At 32.5% G+C, this 14,427-nt stretch overlaps 7 protein-coding genes across 8 annotated transcripts in view; 5 read left to right on the forward strand and 2 right to left on the reverse strand.

The window, feature by feature from the left end:
• The window catches only part of LOC107365005 (uncharacterized), a 39,928-nt gene extending 38,389 nt beyond the window's left edge, over nt 1–1,539 (forward strand). Inside the window, exon 5 of the mRNA XM_089269150.1 lies at nt 449–1,539. Within this exon, the coding sequence (XP_089125276.1) occupies nt 449–705 (257 nt within the window). The 3' untranslated portion in view covers nt 706–1,539. The remainder of the gene's footprint in view (nt 1–448) is intronic.
• A 162-nt stretch (nt 1,540–1,701) lies between these two features.
• On the forward strand, nt 1,702–3,131 carry Coq5 (ubiquinone biosynthesis protein COQ3, mitochondrial). The gene has a single exon (XM_015932503.3). It carries the CDS (start codon nt 2,115–2,117, stop codon nt 3,045–3,047), a length of 933 nt encoding a protein of 310 aa, XP_015787989.2. The 5' UTR covers nt 1,702–2,114; the 3' UTR covers nt 3,048–3,131.
• Nucleotides 3,132–3,345: 214 nt separating this feature from the next.
• Atox1 (Antioxidant 1 copper chaperone) lies at nt 3,346–3,885 on the forward strand. Its single transcript, XM_089269151.1, has 2 exons — nt 3,346–3,457; nt 3,597–3,885. Exon 2 carries the CDS (start codon nt 3,614–3,616, stop codon nt 3,824–3,826), a length of 213 nt encoding a protein of 70 aa, XP_089125277.1. The 5' UTR covers nt 3,346–3,457; nt 3,597–3,613; the 3' UTR covers nt 3,827–3,885.
• A 456-nt stretch (nt 3,886–4,341) lies between these two features.
• Nucleotides 4,342–8,033, reverse strand: LOC107364946 (recQ-like DNA helicase Blm). 2 transcript variants are annotated; one of them, XM_015932400.3, is made up of 5 exons: nt 5,873–8,033; nt 5,625–5,806; nt 5,435–5,555; nt 4,574–5,374; nt 4,342–4,492 (listed from the first exon to the last, which is right to left on the reverse strand). In XM_015932400.3, the coding sequence occupies exons 1-5, from the start codon at nt 7,923–7,925 to the stop codon at nt 4,485–4,487; spliced, it is 3,165 nt and encodes a 1,054-aa protein (XP_015787886.2). In that variant the 5' UTR covers nt 7,926–8,033; the 3' UTR covers nt 4,342–4,484. The 2 variants fall into 2 exon arrangements, with proteins under 2 accessions (XP_015787886.2, XP_015787885.2); XM_015932399.3 differs by having other exon boundaries at nt 4,342–5,374.
• A 114-nt stretch (nt 8,034–8,147) lies between these two features.
• Nucleotides 8,148–8,851, reverse strand: LOC107364947 (peptidyl-tRNA hydrolase 2, mitochondrial). Its single transcript, XM_015932401.3, has 2 exons — nt 8,685–8,851; nt 8,148–8,626 (listed from the first exon to the last, which is right to left on the reverse strand). Exons 1-2 carry the CDS (start codon nt 8,780–8,782, stop codon nt 8,200–8,202), a joined length of 525 nt encoding a protein of 174 aa, XP_015787887.1. The 5' UTR covers nt 8,783–8,851; the 3' UTR covers nt 8,148–8,199.
• Nucleotides 8,852–9,719: 868 nt separating this feature from the next.
• On the forward strand, nt 9,720–11,171 carry LOC107364949 (ribosome production factor 2 homolog). Its single transcript, XM_015932403.3, has 3 exons — nt 9,720–9,886; nt 9,968–10,005; nt 10,081–11,171. The coding sequence occupies exons 1-3, from the start codon at nt 9,767–9,769 to the stop codon at nt 10,799–10,801; spliced, it is 879 nt and encodes a 292-aa protein (XP_015787889.1). The 5' UTR covers nt 9,720–9,766; the 3' UTR covers nt 10,802–11,171.
• Nucleotides 11,172–11,415: 244 nt separating this feature from the next.
• On the forward strand, nt 11,416–14,427 carry LOC107364761 (long-chain-fatty-acid--CoA ligase 6). Its single transcript, XM_015932192.3, has 11 exons — nt 11,416–11,607; nt 11,676–11,787; nt 11,891–12,163; nt 12,231–12,436; nt 12,532–12,657; nt 12,730–12,807; nt 12,877–13,236; nt 13,298–13,370; nt 13,521–13,711; nt 13,808–14,050; nt 14,144–14,427. The coding sequence occupies exons 1-11, from the start codon at nt 11,566–11,568 to the stop codon at nt 14,354–14,356; spliced, it is 1,917 nt and encodes a 638-aa protein (XP_015787678.1). The 5' UTR covers nt 11,416–11,565; the 3' UTR covers nt 14,357–14,427.

Genomic DNA, 14,427 nt, shown 5'->3' on the forward strand with positions numbered 1-14,427 from the left:
GGATAAATCGAAACAAATGCTAAGCATTTCAAAGCAATGTTGACCACTTTTCATTCAATCACACAAGTCATTGGCCTTATTCATATAAACCAGGATCTTTCGCTTATCCATTGCAATATGAAGAGCAAATGTCACTTGAGTTAGCTTTTAAAGTTCATGGGTTTGATTGAAAATGAACTCATGAAAGTCATGTTTTCCATTCAAAACTGTTGAGAAGATTGTTTAGGATTTTTAGGTAATCTTTTTGTGATTGAACATCCCATTGCTGGTAAATTTGGGTATTTGAACCAGTTTATTGAGTTGAATACAGTTTTGGTTAAATGTTTATTTTTCAAATTTAATCAATTTGTTGTTGAAACAATGTTGTATTTTGTTGACACTAAATCTCGACTTGATTTAGCGAAATTGTTTGTTGATTTTAATTTGCGATTCTCTTGTTTTCCTACAGCAATGAGCATACCTGAGATTGAGGAGGAAAATAAACAATTGATTAATGATGTTTACCGTTTATTGAAACGCTACAACAATCTACGAAACACGGTCCATGAGCTCAAAGTATCTTATATGGCAACTAAGGTCTATCCTGGTCCAGCAAGATATTTCATGCTTAAAGATATGGTTAAATCTGTTCTTCGTCATCCAAGTTACATGGAGGTTTGCCATGAAGATTTAATTGCTAACAATATGATATCCAATGGAACATAATAATTAATTTAATTAACACACACACACACATCAACAATGAATCTTGATTAATTAATTTAAAAGCAACTGTCATCATTCATCTTGTTTTCATCAACCTTTTACCAACAGCAACAACAAAAGTAAACAGCAAAAATAACGAAAAGCAAAAAACAACAAAAATCTCACCTTCCTTCAGTTTCATTGAAATTTTATTGAAACAATTTTACTGAACTTTACAACATGAAATGAACTTCAAAATCAAAATTACAATCTTTTTTCAGTTTTCAAATGAAATAAATAATGGTCATTATCAATGGTCGGTCAATGAGAGAGAGAGAGAGAGAGATCTCAACTATTTGGATGGACAAATGGCTAAATGAATGGAGCCACATACTGTTTATTCAAAGCCCAGTTTTACCTCTTCTGTTGTTTAATTTTGGACTTTTTTCGGTTAATTTGTTTTCCTTTTTTGTTAATAAATTATCTTTCATTGTTATAATTAATGATAATGATAATAATGTTGAAGAAATAATGTTTTAAAATAGTTATTTCACCTTAACAGACTTGATTAATGTTACATCTGATTCATTGGATTCTGCAGGTTTACCTTTTTCGTTTTGTTTCCCTTCACTCAATGCAATTCCAATTGAGTTTGATAAAGATGTATGAATATAACAATTAACTAGACAACGATTGTAATAATATGGTTAATTTAGTTTGACTTTGAAATTGGAGAATACAAAATTACCTGTAAATCATTAAACATTATTGAATTTACACTTTCATCTTTAATCAATGACAACAATTGCCAATTATGATTATTGCTTAAATAAAGATTATCTTTGATGTTTTAAATGCTTCTATTTTTATTTATTTATATTTGAATCAAATTAATGAGTGTCTTGATTAAACAGATGGTTAAATTAAATATTAACTGTTGATTTAAACGCTTAAATTGAGATTAATGTGCTTTTTCATTTGTTTTTCACGGTTCTGTTTATGGTAAGATATTGTAACAAAAGATGGCATCCAAAGCTGTGAGAGTTGTAAATAAAAAATCAGATTGGGTTATTTTGTTAATCAAAACGCCTTTAATTTGATTTTTGTTTAATTAGTTTTGTTTGACAGGTTTTAATGAGTAGATATTATTTTCGATTTTGCTCGTTGGCTTTTGTGTGTAATGTCTGATTCTAGTTCTGCACCGATCACCAAGCTCATCGACTCATCTAGTGACTCAACTGCCAGTTATAAGGATATCAGCTGGAGACTCGAAGTTGTTACTAACACTCGAGCTATACGGAATATTCATCAACCACAAATTGTTTATCGATTGCGTTTAAAGCAACCAGACGGTTGTGATAAAGATCATTTCATCAAAAGTGATCTTGGTAATTTGTACAATTTGAAGGAGAACATTGAAGAGGCTCTAAATGTCTTTCACTAAAGTTTTAGTTCAACTTGCTGTCCAAAATACTGGATCATCTGGTAAATTGTTGTCATCAAAGTTTATACCCTGTGTCTCTCGATCACTATCAACGACTCTTGTTAATTGTAACTTGGCTAAAGATAAAGGAGAAGCCTTCGTTCATAATGTATTCTCTAATGTTGCAGATAGTTATGATAAAATGAATGATTTAATGAGTGGAGGTATCCATCGTCTATGGAAATGTTATTTCATCAAAACATTGGACCCACTCAAGTCAACTCATTTACTGGATGTTGCTGGTGGAACTGGAGACATAGCTTTTCGTTTTCTTGATCACATGAAATGTAAATATCCAAACGATAAAAGTCACAAGGTTACAGTCTGTGATATCAATGAGAATATGCTTGAAGTCGGCAAAAAACGAGCTGTTAAACATGGTTACGATGATTCACTTATTGAATGGGTACATGGTGACGCTCAAAAATTACCTTTTCCAGATAATTCGTTCGATGCATATACAATCTCGTTCGGAATCCGTAATGTTGTCAACATAGATGCAGCTTTGCATGAGAGCTATCGAGTACTCAAACCTGGTGGAATATTTCTTTGTTTAGAGTTTTCTAAGGTTCGCACTCCAGTAATAGCTGATCTATATGATTGGTATTCGTTAAATATCATACCAGTGATGGGCGAAGTTGTTGCTGGTGACTGGCGTTCGTATCAATATCTTGTTGAAAGTATAAGGAAATTCCCTGATCAAAAAGATTTTGCAGATATGATTCGATCAGCTGGATTCCATCTGGTCTCTTATAAAAATTTAACTCAAGGTGTTGCTGCTATTCACATGGGATATAAAAGGTCTGAACCAGCTAACAATAAAGATCAGCCTCCAGTTGAATTCGGCACTGAGTCAACAAAAGAACATTCAACTTCCTAAAAGTTATCTAAGTATTGACCTAGTATATTAGTTTATGTAAAGAGTCGTTATTTCAATAAATTTTGCCGAGTTTAGAGATATAAATTTATTTATTTTCAATATTTCTTTATAATTCACTGACTGGTGTGTTACAATTTTTAATAGCATTTTAAAAATAATGAATCTAACAAGGTTGTTCAAAAAGTAAGAGATGAAAATGAATTTCAAATTTTCAAGTTTCGGCGCTGCAAATCTATATCTACTAAATAATCGGTTACTTATAACTAGGGGGGTTCAACCACGGTTACTGACTACATATTACCCAACCTAAGCACTACATCTTTAATTCTGGTTTGAGTAAATTGAATTTTGAACTTCTGGGTTTATTGTCTTTTGATTTCTTTACTTTTTCTTGTGGCTTGTATTATCAGGTAAGTTTTTTACTGACTCTCTTTAATGTCTGACTAAATTTTAGTTGGAAAATCAGCTTCATTTCATGTTTTCATTTTACTTTCTCGTACATTTCATGACATAATTAATTTTTGTTTACTTTTTAATCTTCGCTAAAAGTTCGCCTTTTTCCAATAATGGCTGTTTACAAATTTAATGCTGAGATTACCTGCGGAGGATGTGTCAATGCTATCAAGCGTAGTTTGGATCGATCTTTGGGAGATAAGTTATTAAATCTTGAGTCTAACGTTCCAGAAAGAAGTGTAACACTGACAGTTGACGATTCATTGACTCAACAACAATGTCTGGAAGCATTGCAAAAAAGTGGAAAAGAGTGTTCAATTGCTTGATTCAATGTTTTTAAATTGTTTTTTCAATAAAATCATTTAATTTCTGAGAGATAAATAAATGCTTCATATTAATTGATGATGATGTTGATAAGATTAGATCAGCTGTATTTCATCTAGTCTATTATAAAAACCAACTCAAGATATTACTACCATTCATATGGAATAAATAGTTGAAACCATCCATCAAACAGGATTAATCATCAAATGATTTCGGTAATTAGTGTGCTAAAGAACATCCAACTTCTTGAAAATTATTGAAGTATTGACTTAGGACATTAGCTGATATAAAGAATTGTCGATATTTCGATGGACTTTGGTGAGTGAATTCTTTCAATGTTTCTTTATACCGTAGTTCTTGAATGCTGTTTCAATTGTTATACACATTTTAAAAAATAATGAATCCAACAAGATTGCTCATTTTATGAAATTTAATTTATTAATATTATGAAACTTTAATTAATCAAGCAGAATATTGTCTGATTGTTTATTTAAAAAATAATGTGATTTAGTTAATGTCTATGGTACAAAGTAATTGATTTAATATTGAGAAAATAAATAAAGTTGAAATTTTGATGAAAAGTATGAAAAGGTGTGAAAATGCATGAACATTGAATGATCTGAAAAATTGTGATGCACTGTGATGCGAAACGATTGACTTTTAATCACCTGTAAAGAATCAATAAAATATATAAGGATTTTTTTTACCATTACTTTTAGCAGTAGAGTTATTTTTATTAGAGGAATTACTTTTGTTGAATGATTTAGAATTAGGAAACCTATTTTCACCCGTATTTGAAGATAAAGTTGAAGAGGGACCTTTTCTAGGTTGATTACTTTTGTTAGACCAACCATTGAACGCTTTCTTTTTCACTGGTAATGGCTCATAACTTGTTGAAGGTCCTCCAGCTTTTTTGCGCTTAGCGCTATTTGATTGTTTGTCTTGACTAGCGCTTGCTTGTAATTCAGATTGTAGTTTCTTAAATTCAATTTCATTTTTCAATTCATTGTAACTTTGGGTTACATTTAAGTATCTTAAACCATATTTGCTATACCAATGACCAGAAACATGAGGAATAGCAAGCATATCTTGTTCAGTTAATGGTAATTTAACTGACATCTCACGGAGAGCTTCAAGTGGAATAACGTGATGGTAAGCGGTTTTATTTCCAAATGCTTTAGTACTGTTGGCAATTTGTTTCGATACTTCGACCAATGCTTCATAACATCTATCAGATAATTGACGCAATGCCTTGTCCTCAGCCAACTCTTTATCCTTAGTTCTTTCATTATCAGCTTTAGCTTGAGTTCTCGCCAAAGGAATTGTGTACCTCACAGAACCATTTAACAATTTAACACTTTCTTTTCCTGGTCTAACATAAATAGCTGCCATATCTTGTTTTGGTAACACAACCAAATCTTCACGAAGATAGTTATCACAAACCAATTTTCTCAGAATTCGATCAATATCGTCTTTACATAAACGTTTTCCTTTTCCATGGGCTGGAAGCTCGTTATGTCTTAATCCCATGATTTGTTTATTGTTCGAACCTGTAGAATGAAAAAAAACTGATTTGTAAGAAAAAGCGAAAAATTTCAGATTTCTCTCACCTTTGTAAACGTCAGCTAAATGATTTAAAGTGAAGTTTCTGCGTTGCCCTCGGTTCATTGTGTCTACACTTTTTACGATCGCTTTTGCATCCTCTGTTATATCTTCTTCTTGGAAGTTTTGCTAAAATTATGAAAACAGATAAAGTTAGGTATAAATCTGATGAATGTACTTGAGAAATAAATATCTTACTTGACTTGAACAATTATCACAGGCAGTTGCTTTGTTCTTTTTACATTCTTTTTCATCAAATAATTCTCCAAAATATGCCAACATTTGAACTCTTCGACATTCCGCTTTATTGCAACAATAAAAGGTCATCAGATTGACATTTTCAATATGAATCTTATGAATTGGCGTTCCTTTAGCTTCACCTGAAGTTCAATGAAAAATTGGATTAGAATTTAACATAAATTGTTTTTTTTTCAAAAATAACTCACTTCTATCCAGTAAGCGGTACAGTCTCAGTTTATCAGCAGGAGCAAAATATAAATAACAGTATGATAAATCACCATCTCTACCAGCTCGACCAGATTCTTGATAGTAGCCTTCAATTGATTTCGGCAGAGAATAATGAATAACAAAACGCACATCTGGTTTATCAATTCCCATTCCAAAGGCGATGGTAGCACAAATTACTTTGATGTTATTATTAATCCATTGGTTTTGAACATCGGCTCTTCTCTCGTCTTCCATTCCAGCATGATATTCTGATGCTTTGATTCTTTTATTGATCAATTGCTGTGCCACATTTTCACATTCAGCTCTAGATAAACAATAAATAATGCCACTTTTATTTGGAAATTTTGACTTGATGAGAGAAGCAATTTCCTGGACAGTATCCTTCTTTTTAGGCAGAACTTCAAACTTTAAATTGGGACGATTGAAACTTTGTATAAACCATCTTGGTTTTTCAATACGCAATTGATGAAGAATGTCAACACGAACTCGGGGAGTAGCAGTTGCTGTCAGTGCCATTATTGGAACATTAGGAAATTGTATTCGTAATTCACACAGTTTCTTGTAATCGGGGCGAAAATCGTGTCCCCATTGCGAAACACAATGAGCCTCGTCGATAACAAATCTTGAAAGCAATCCTTTGGAATTGAGTGATCGGAAAATAGATTGTATTGTCTCTGAAGCACTAATCTTTTCAGGTGTTAGATATAAAAGCTTGGTAATTGGTATCTCACTTCTTAAGTCTCTAAGTATCTCTTGAACTTTTTCAGCCTCTGTATCGCCAGTTAAGGCTTCCGTTGGGACATCTAAAAGGTTCAATTTTGTAACTTGATCTTGAATTAGAGACCTTAACGGAGATATAACTATGGTCACACCTGGATCAATGAGAGCGGGAAGTTGATAACAGATACTTTTACCACCACCAGTAGGCATAAGAATAAAGCAATCTTCGCCTTGACAAGCAGCGTTTATAGCTTCCAATTGATTGGTTCGAAATTTTTTGAGACCAAATATTTCCTTGAAAACTCTCAACATTTCAGCTGAATGTTTCAACGCAACTGATTTTAATTTGGGATCATCACCATCATTACGATGGTGACCTAAGAATTTTGTACCAGCTGTTTGCACTACTTCATCGACACCATCATTAAAATTATACTGAATCACGCTTACATCTTTGTCAAAGTATGCAGAAGAGTTACCAGCATAACTCGAATCGAATTCACTTCGAATAGACTCATTATTGGTTAGATTATTGAAGTTATTGAAGTTATTGAAATTTGTGTGCATTGGTGTTTCATCATGAGGAACTTCTACCAAGAAAGATTCGTTGTCCAAAATTTCTTCTAAATCATCGTCGAACATGGCATCATAATCTTCCTCATCTCCAACACCTTCAGCAGCCTCGATAACTTCATCTTCATCATCATCATCTAAAACAATTTCATCAGGTTCAGGTCGATTACTTGGATAGAAGCGATTACTTGGACCAGGAACATTTAAGCTATTTAATGGAGAGTTTAAATTACTGGCTGGGGCAGTGATAGGTTCGAATGAATAATTTGATTTATGAGAAGAAGATTCCTGCAACTTGGCAGCAACTTGTGAGGCACTAACGAAGCCAGATGTATGCGGTGTATTGAATTGAGGTTGAAATTTCGGCTTGTCAGAAGATGAGTTTTCAAAAGAAGAGCCATTTAAAACTGACAAATTTTCTTTTGGAGTTACATAAACGGATGGCGGAGACTCTATTTTGATAGAGCCTATACTGGGTTTGGCACAAGATTTCTCGTAATCCACATCTTCATCTAAATCTTCATCAAAAATATCACCAAAATCACCAAATTGGGCAAGTTCTTCTTCCTTAATTTTATCATTTAATGAGCGTAAAGGTTTACATTCTTCTGGCTTGATTTCAACTTTACGGGAAGAAAATTTACTCCATAAATGGTCACTTAAACCCTTCTTTTTACACCATTCGATCCAATTGTTTTTTGGGTAGTCAACTTTAACAACTTTATCAGAACATGACATGATTCAAATTAAACGAATTATTATAAAAATGGTTTACTGATTTAATATAAACAAACATAGAACACTTTTGATAGAAAAACAACTGTTGGCGGGTTTATTTTGAAAAAGCAGGGACCATCACAAAAGTGCCAAAAGTAAACAGTACTCTTGAAAAAAACTAACGATTCCTTCATTTACAGTAAAATAGCAGATGTCAATAGATTTTTTAAATCAATGCAACAATTAAAGAAAGATTTAATTTAATTAATAACTATGAATATTACGTTAAAGGATACTAATACAATTTGAGGTCACCAACAACCTTGTTAATTAATGATGCCTGATCTGGTCCAATACCAAGAACTGTTTTGGATCCAGGGGAAATTTGTGTCAAACCACGATCACGGATTAAAGTTGATATTAATCCACTTGCATTAGCTAATTTCTGAATCTTTTCTAGATGCTCATCGTCAACAGCTTTGAGGGCAATCTTTTTAGATCCTTGACCAAGCCAAAAGTCAATTTTGGATGGTTCTTTGAGTAAAGTCTTGGTGTAAACTGAAACGGCAGCATGACAACATTGTGAAGCTGTTTTACCCTTTTCCATTTTCAATTTTGAATTTACAACCAGAACCATTTTATACTCGCCTGTTCCATCAGGACTCCTTGGTTGTCTCTCGATAACGATTTGACGTAAATTTTCAGCTAAACCAAATGAAAGTCTGTGCAGAAAAATGAGACAATATTTTTAGATATTGAAAAAATATGTTTATTACTTACGGTCTAGATTTGAAATAAAAGCTAATTGCCAGACCAACACTTAAACCAGTGAAAATACCGACATTAAAATCGCTAAATAATCCTTGATTAACTGACATGATAAATAAGCTTTTGAATAACAAAAATATGAAAAACGAAATAATTCACACAAATTTCAAGTCAAAACAAATTTATTGTAGTTTCTATAGTAACTATGATGCTGTTTATCATTTCCAATTTTCTCATGTGCTTCTTGTTATTATCCTGTGTGAATCTTTATGATTTAACAATTAAAGTTTTTAAACTTTTCCCTTAAAATAAACACGCCTGAGTACCGTAAATACGCTATAATATTTATCAGAAGCTGACAATCTGAAACAACAATTCCATCATGATTGTGAACCACATGTGTTCAATTTTTTATCTGTTGCGTTTAAATTGTCAACTTGATTTTTTTAAATTTTGTGGCTATTCAACTGATATGTATCTATAAACAGATAATTAATGTTTGTGTGCTTGGAAATTATCAGTCCGGCAAAACTCTATAATGCTCTTAAATGATCAAGGTGATGTCAAAATCAATTCAACCCAATGAATTAGTTTACGATCAAGATCCATTAAGTATAATATTAAATGATAAAAGACAAATGTATCATGAACTGATCAACGTGCTTTAAGCGAAATTTTGAAAAATGTTTTGAATTTGACTATAAATTAAGAAAATTCAGTAAAAAGTAAAGTTAATTTTGACGAATCAATCGATGTTTTCGATCAATCAGAAGCAATAGAGAAAGCTGGAAATTCTCTTAAAAACGATAAAAATTCAACAGAAATGCTGAAAAAACGAATAAAAACGGATTGATTCAGATTGAATTGGGCTCTTGAAGTGTCTTCTGTTTGAAATGAATGTTTTTGTGGCTGATTGTGTTTATTATGGTTACATGGTTATTATGGTGTATTGTGGTTTTTTAGTGCGATATTTACCCAGAAAATTTCTGGGAAAGCATCGTAGTTACTATAGAAACAGCATAACATGTGATTTGACTTGAAATTTGTGTGAGCTTTTTTGCTGTTCTTAATTTTTTTATTCAAAGTTTATTATCATGGCAGTCAATCAAGGCTTACATGGCGATCTCAATGTTGGCTGTACAAAACCCAAAAAAGTGCTATTCGTTAAAGGAAACAATTCAAATACGCTAACAAATTTATTGTTAAGAGATTTTGTAGGTTTGACTTCGACCCAACTTGACTTTTTTTTAAAAACCTTGTGCTTAATCATCTTTTCTTTTAATTCCTTACAATAGAGTCGATTAAAAAGGCCTTATTCTGTTTTTCCTCCTGAGTGAGTAATCTTTTTAACTGTTTATGTTAAATTTTTTGTTTTATCAATCAATCTAATGCTTTTCTTTTTTTCCAGAAAATATGACATCAAACCATTTGAAGATGCCTCTAAGATTCTAGAATTAGCTCAACAAAATGAATGTTCACTATTCATGTTCTCATCTCATAACAAAAAACGTCCAAATAATATCATTATTGGTAGATTGTCTGAAGAGCAATTGATGAAGGATATGGTTGAAATAGGGATCGACAACTTCTTTTCAATGCAACATTTCAAAGGTCCCAAACTTCCTCAAGGATCGCGACTCTGTTTGGTATTTGATGGATCAGTCTTCCAAGAACGGGATGATTATAGATTGATCAGAGATATATTGGTTGAATTATTCGCTGGACACACGCGTGAATGTCCGAAACTTTCTAAAGTAGACTACAATGTCAAAATTTCTTGTGTCGACGAGTGTGCAAAATTTGAATCTTCTCGCATCTGTACCAAATACAAGGGTAGTAAAGTTGCTAAAATCGAGTACGAAGATATGGGACCCAATTTTGACTTCAAAGTGAGACGCATCAAGTTATTCACAACGGAAACCTTAATGGACATACCAGAGGCAGCTGATGAATTTGACCCTAATTGCATGGAAACCCCTCTTCTCACTGAAACTGAAAACAGTGATCCTTCATTTAATGAAAAGTTTGTGACCAATGCCAAAGATGAATCGCGTAAAATTGAAAGGGGAACCAAGAGGAATAATGATGATCTCGATGAAAGATTAAAAAGAATGAAATTCGTCGATTAAACTCAGCAATAAAATCAGAAAACTTGACTTGAAATTCGTGTTAACTTTGACCGATGGAAAAATGCTTCTGTTCGCAATACATGCAATTACAACAAACATTGCCATCGCTAAAGTACTCTAATTGTTTACTTTGGTGCTATCAATAATTTTTATGCATCAATTGAACAATCTAATTTAATCTCAATCTCAAGTTATGAAAAACATGAACTTATCATATCTAAATTGAATCTGCTTATTCTCTGTGTGATTCCTATTTTTGAATGATTCGATTTTGCAATGTAATTCTGTATTATACTTTATTATTATTATCATTATTTCTTTATAATGAATATTATTAAATGGGTTATCAAACTGGCCTTTAAATAAATTATCCAAGTTTGTATTATTCATCATTATATCTCTTACCAACTCAGACCTACTCAGGATTTGCTCAAGCTGCATCAATATTTGATATAATCGATACTTGCTTGATGTAATAAATCTTCATAATACTATTTATAAGTAAATGATGAAAACATCATTGAACAAACCAAAACAAATCGATAATTTTGTCTGAAGTAATTCAGTTTTCAAGGCTATTAAGCGCAGCCTCTAAGCCGGTTCAACCTCATAATAACATATCGTTCTCATAAATGGTCCAACCTGTGAATTGTAAATTAAATCAACTCAGGCCAATTTGTCATATTTTCAATCAAATCCAATGTCTAAGATAAATTATTTTAAATCTTTGAGCTTTATGTTAACAAAGGTCTAGAGTTTAATCTATGGGTTCACTTGATTTAACTCAACAATCTGAATGCTATGAGGTAAGCTTACTTTTATTGATTTCATATGTAAACATTAAAATCAATCCTAATGTCAAATTTTCCGATAGAGCTCAATTAGAAAGGCTCCTGATTTCGAGCAAAAGCTTTACAATCAATTTCGTCAATCTAAATCAATTCACACTCTAAATGATGTTTTATCAATGGGACTAACTGTTTCAGGTAAGCCATTTAGATAGTTGGTGAAGCTTCATTCCCATACTTTCAGAATAACTCGTGGATAGAAAGTGATCGGAGATTCAATCCCTTTTACAATTTTCTTTAGGCGATGGTCCATGTATCGGCAAACTAGACGAATCCAATAGTGTCTACAATTGGCTTTCTTACAGTTCAGTTTCAGAAAAGGTGGTCAAAATCGGTCTCGGTTTGAGACATTTGGCTACTTTATCGGGATCTAAGTTTAAAATTGGCTTGATTTCAACCAAACATTTAGCTGATTGTTTAATAATTGAATATGGTTGTTACTATGGTGGCTTGACTGTTGTGCCTTTAGATGAAAACATAAGTCCTAAAGATTATGCTCCTTTATTGAATCGAAGTAAGGAAATTTTTTTTATTTTAATCACACAAAAAGTAAATTCATTTCATTAACTTTAAATTTCCAGTGAACATTGGCTGCGTCATTGTTGATACACCAGATCGAGTTCAAGCTTTGACCAGTCAATCTGAGTGTCTTCCTAATTTAAAGTTTATTGTAGTGATAGAAAACATTTTGGAAAGTTACCGAAGTAAAGCTAATGGTTATGGGTTAACGGTTAAAACACTTGACCAGGTTATTGAGATCGGAGAGGAAGATCCTATTCATCCTGAGGTTTGTCATTCAATTATCAATATTGTCTGTAATATTAAATTGTTTTACCTTCATCATATCATTTACGGAGGTAATTTTTGTTTGATTATGTCTAGGATAAAACAAAACCCAATGATGTTGCGCTTATTATTCATCCCAATAGTCTTACTAATAAAGCTGAAGGAGTTGTCCTTAGCCATGGAAGCATTTTATCCAACGCTATTGCCATTACTATTAGATTGGTGAGTTGTTATTCAAATTAAACTTCAGTTAATGGGTTCACAGTTAAATCTAAATTTCATGTATTCAATTAGGGTAAACATGCTCCTACTCGATGTGATATCCTTTTTTGTTACATGCCCATCACTAAAATGAACCAAAGATGTGTTCAGGTAAGCGTTTTAGTTTCATTGTTTCAAGTTTCTTGGTTATATTGATGTAGATTTGTACATTGTAAACAGATAGCTGTTTTGATGGCTGGTGGTCGATTAGGTTTCTCTGAAAATGAATTTAAACATGCATGGAAAGACATGGAGTGTTTGAAGCCAACTATTCTCGTTACTTTGCCATATTTAATAAAGAGTCTTCATGACAAGTTGTTTTTGAAAGTGAAAGGCAATCTGATTGCTGAATGGTTTGTTAAGCGGTCACTAACTACTGTTGGAAGATGCTCAGGTCGACAACGTTTATCTGTATGGCAAGCATTTGTACTATCAAAGATCAGAAATAAACTTGGTGGTAACCTCCGATTGATTATTGTAACCAAGTCGCATCTTCCAAGATATTTGATGAACTTCATAAGGCTATCATTAGGAGCAACTGTAAGATATCTTCAGTAAACATTTAGCTCGATGTCATTAATAAGCATTCATTTTGTTGCAGGTTTGTTCAAGTTATGGTTTGAAGGAAACTTCTGGTCCATGTACAATGTCTTTCCCTGACGATGAATCAACAGGTATGATTGGCATTGCAATAAGAAAGCAATCCAACAGAGTGACACAACACTAACTACTTTTGTTGTTACTAAAAAGACACATTTACACAAATTGACACATTGGGCAAAAACGGGTGAAAATTAATTTCGTATTGTGTTATTATTTTATAGAGCACGTTGGACCACCTTTACCCAATGTATCAATCAAATTGATCTCAATCAAAAACTTGCAAGAGCTTCATTTATCTGCTGAGATTTGTGTTCAAGGGGATAATTTATTTTCCGGGTATTTGATTGATGAACAAAATAATCAAAAAGTAGAAGATTGGCATTCGACTGGTGACATTGGTTTTTGGCGAGCTGTAAGTGAAAATTGAACTACTGAATGATTCTAATGTTCAATTCCAACTAGACGTTGAGATCTTTTGATTGTAAACTTTATTTCATTTAAATAACAGAACGGAACTTTGGAAATAATTGGTCGCGCCTGTGATGTAGTAAAACTTAGCGGAGGAAAACTGATTGCGCCGAGGAAGATTGAATCAATTTATAGCCAAAGTCAATTTATCAATAATTTATATCTTCATGGTGAATTGAATAGGCCTTTAGTTGGTATAGTGAACCCAACAAAATATTATTTAACAATATGGGCTCGGGAAAATAACCTAAAAGGCACTTATTATGATATTTGCAAGGAACAGGTATGACTACTTTCAATGGCACTTGAACTTGATTTGATTATACTCAACACTTTTACTTATGTAAGCTTCTTTTTGAATTTTATTTCTCTCCAGAAAGCTCATGAAGAAATAATTGCTGATCTAAGATCACTCGGAAGAAGACATGGACTTGAACCTTATCAGCAGATAAAGATAATTACTCTTGTATCTGAAAATTTTAGCCCAAAGAATGGTCTTTGTAACAGTGTTTTTCTGACCAACCGTCAGGCCTGTGCCACTAAATTTAAACAATTGATCACTGGCATGCATAATATTGATCTTAAATGATTGTTTGATAAGATTTCCATGTGGAAAATCGTTAAAGTCTTGTCATAATAAAATAAAGATCGACATTGTTA

Source organism: Tetranychus urticae, chromosome 3 (assembly GCF_039701765.1).
Source record: "Tetranychus urticae isolate SD_2017Ah chromosome 3, NJAU_TeUrti_SD_1.0, whole genome shotgun sequence".
NCBI lineage: Eukaryota > Metazoa > Arthropoda > Arachnida > Trombidiformes > Tetranychidae > Tetranychus > Tetranychus urticae.

Bases quoted from the DNA above. Each gene is read 5' to 3' on its own strand.
- LOC107364949 (XM_015932403.3), top strand. From the start codon at position 9,767: ATGGCAGTCAATCAAGGCTTACATGGCGATCTCAATGTTGGCTGTACA. The intron at 9,887-9,967 runs GTAGGTTTGACT...TCCTTACAATAG, and splicing joins ATTTATTGTTAAGAGATTTT to AGTCGATTAAAAAGGCCTTA. The intron at 10,006-10,080 runs GTGAGTAATCTT...CTTTTTTTCCAG, and splicing joins TATTCTGTTTTTCCTCCTGA to AAAATATGACATCAAACCAT.
- LOC107364946 (XM_015932399.3), bottom strand. From the start codon at position 7,925: ATGTCATGTTCTGATAAAGTTGTTAAAGTTGACTACCCAAAAAACAAT. The intron at 5,807-5,872 runs GTGAGTTATTTT...ATTGAACTTCAG, and splicing joins GTACCGCTTACTGGATAGAA to GTGAAGCTAAAGGAACGCCA. The intron at 5,375-5,434 runs GTGAGAGAAATC...TTCATTCTACAG, and splicing joins TTTAGCTGACGTTTACAAAG to GTTCGAACAATAAACAAATC.
- Coq5 (XM_015932503.3), top strand. From the start codon at position 2,115: ATGTCTTTCACTAAAGTTTTAGTTCAACTTGCTGTCCAAAATACTGGA.
- Atox1 (XM_089269151.1), top strand. From the start codon at position 3,614: ATGGCTGTTTACAAATTTAATGCTGAGATTACCTGCGGAGGATGTGTC.
- LOC107364761 (XM_015932192.3), top strand. From the start codon at position 11,566: ATGGGTTCACTTGATTTAACTCAACAATCTGAATGCTATGAG. The intron at 12,437-12,531 runs GTTTGTCATTCA...GATTATGTCTAG, and splicing joins AAGATCCTATTCATCCTGAG to GATAAAACAAAACCCAATGA. The intron at 13,371-13,520 runs GTATGATTGGCA...ATTATTTTATAG, and splicing joins CCCTGACGATGAATCAACAG to AGCACGTTGGACCACCTTTA.
- LOC107364947 (XM_015932401.3), bottom strand. From the start codon at position 8,782: ATGTCAGTTAATCAAGGATTATTTAGCGATTTTAATGTCGGTATTTTC. The intron at 8,627-8,684 runs GTAAGTAATAAA...TTTTCTGCACAG, and splicing joins TTTTATTTCAAATCTAGACC to ACTTTCATTTGGTTTAGCTG.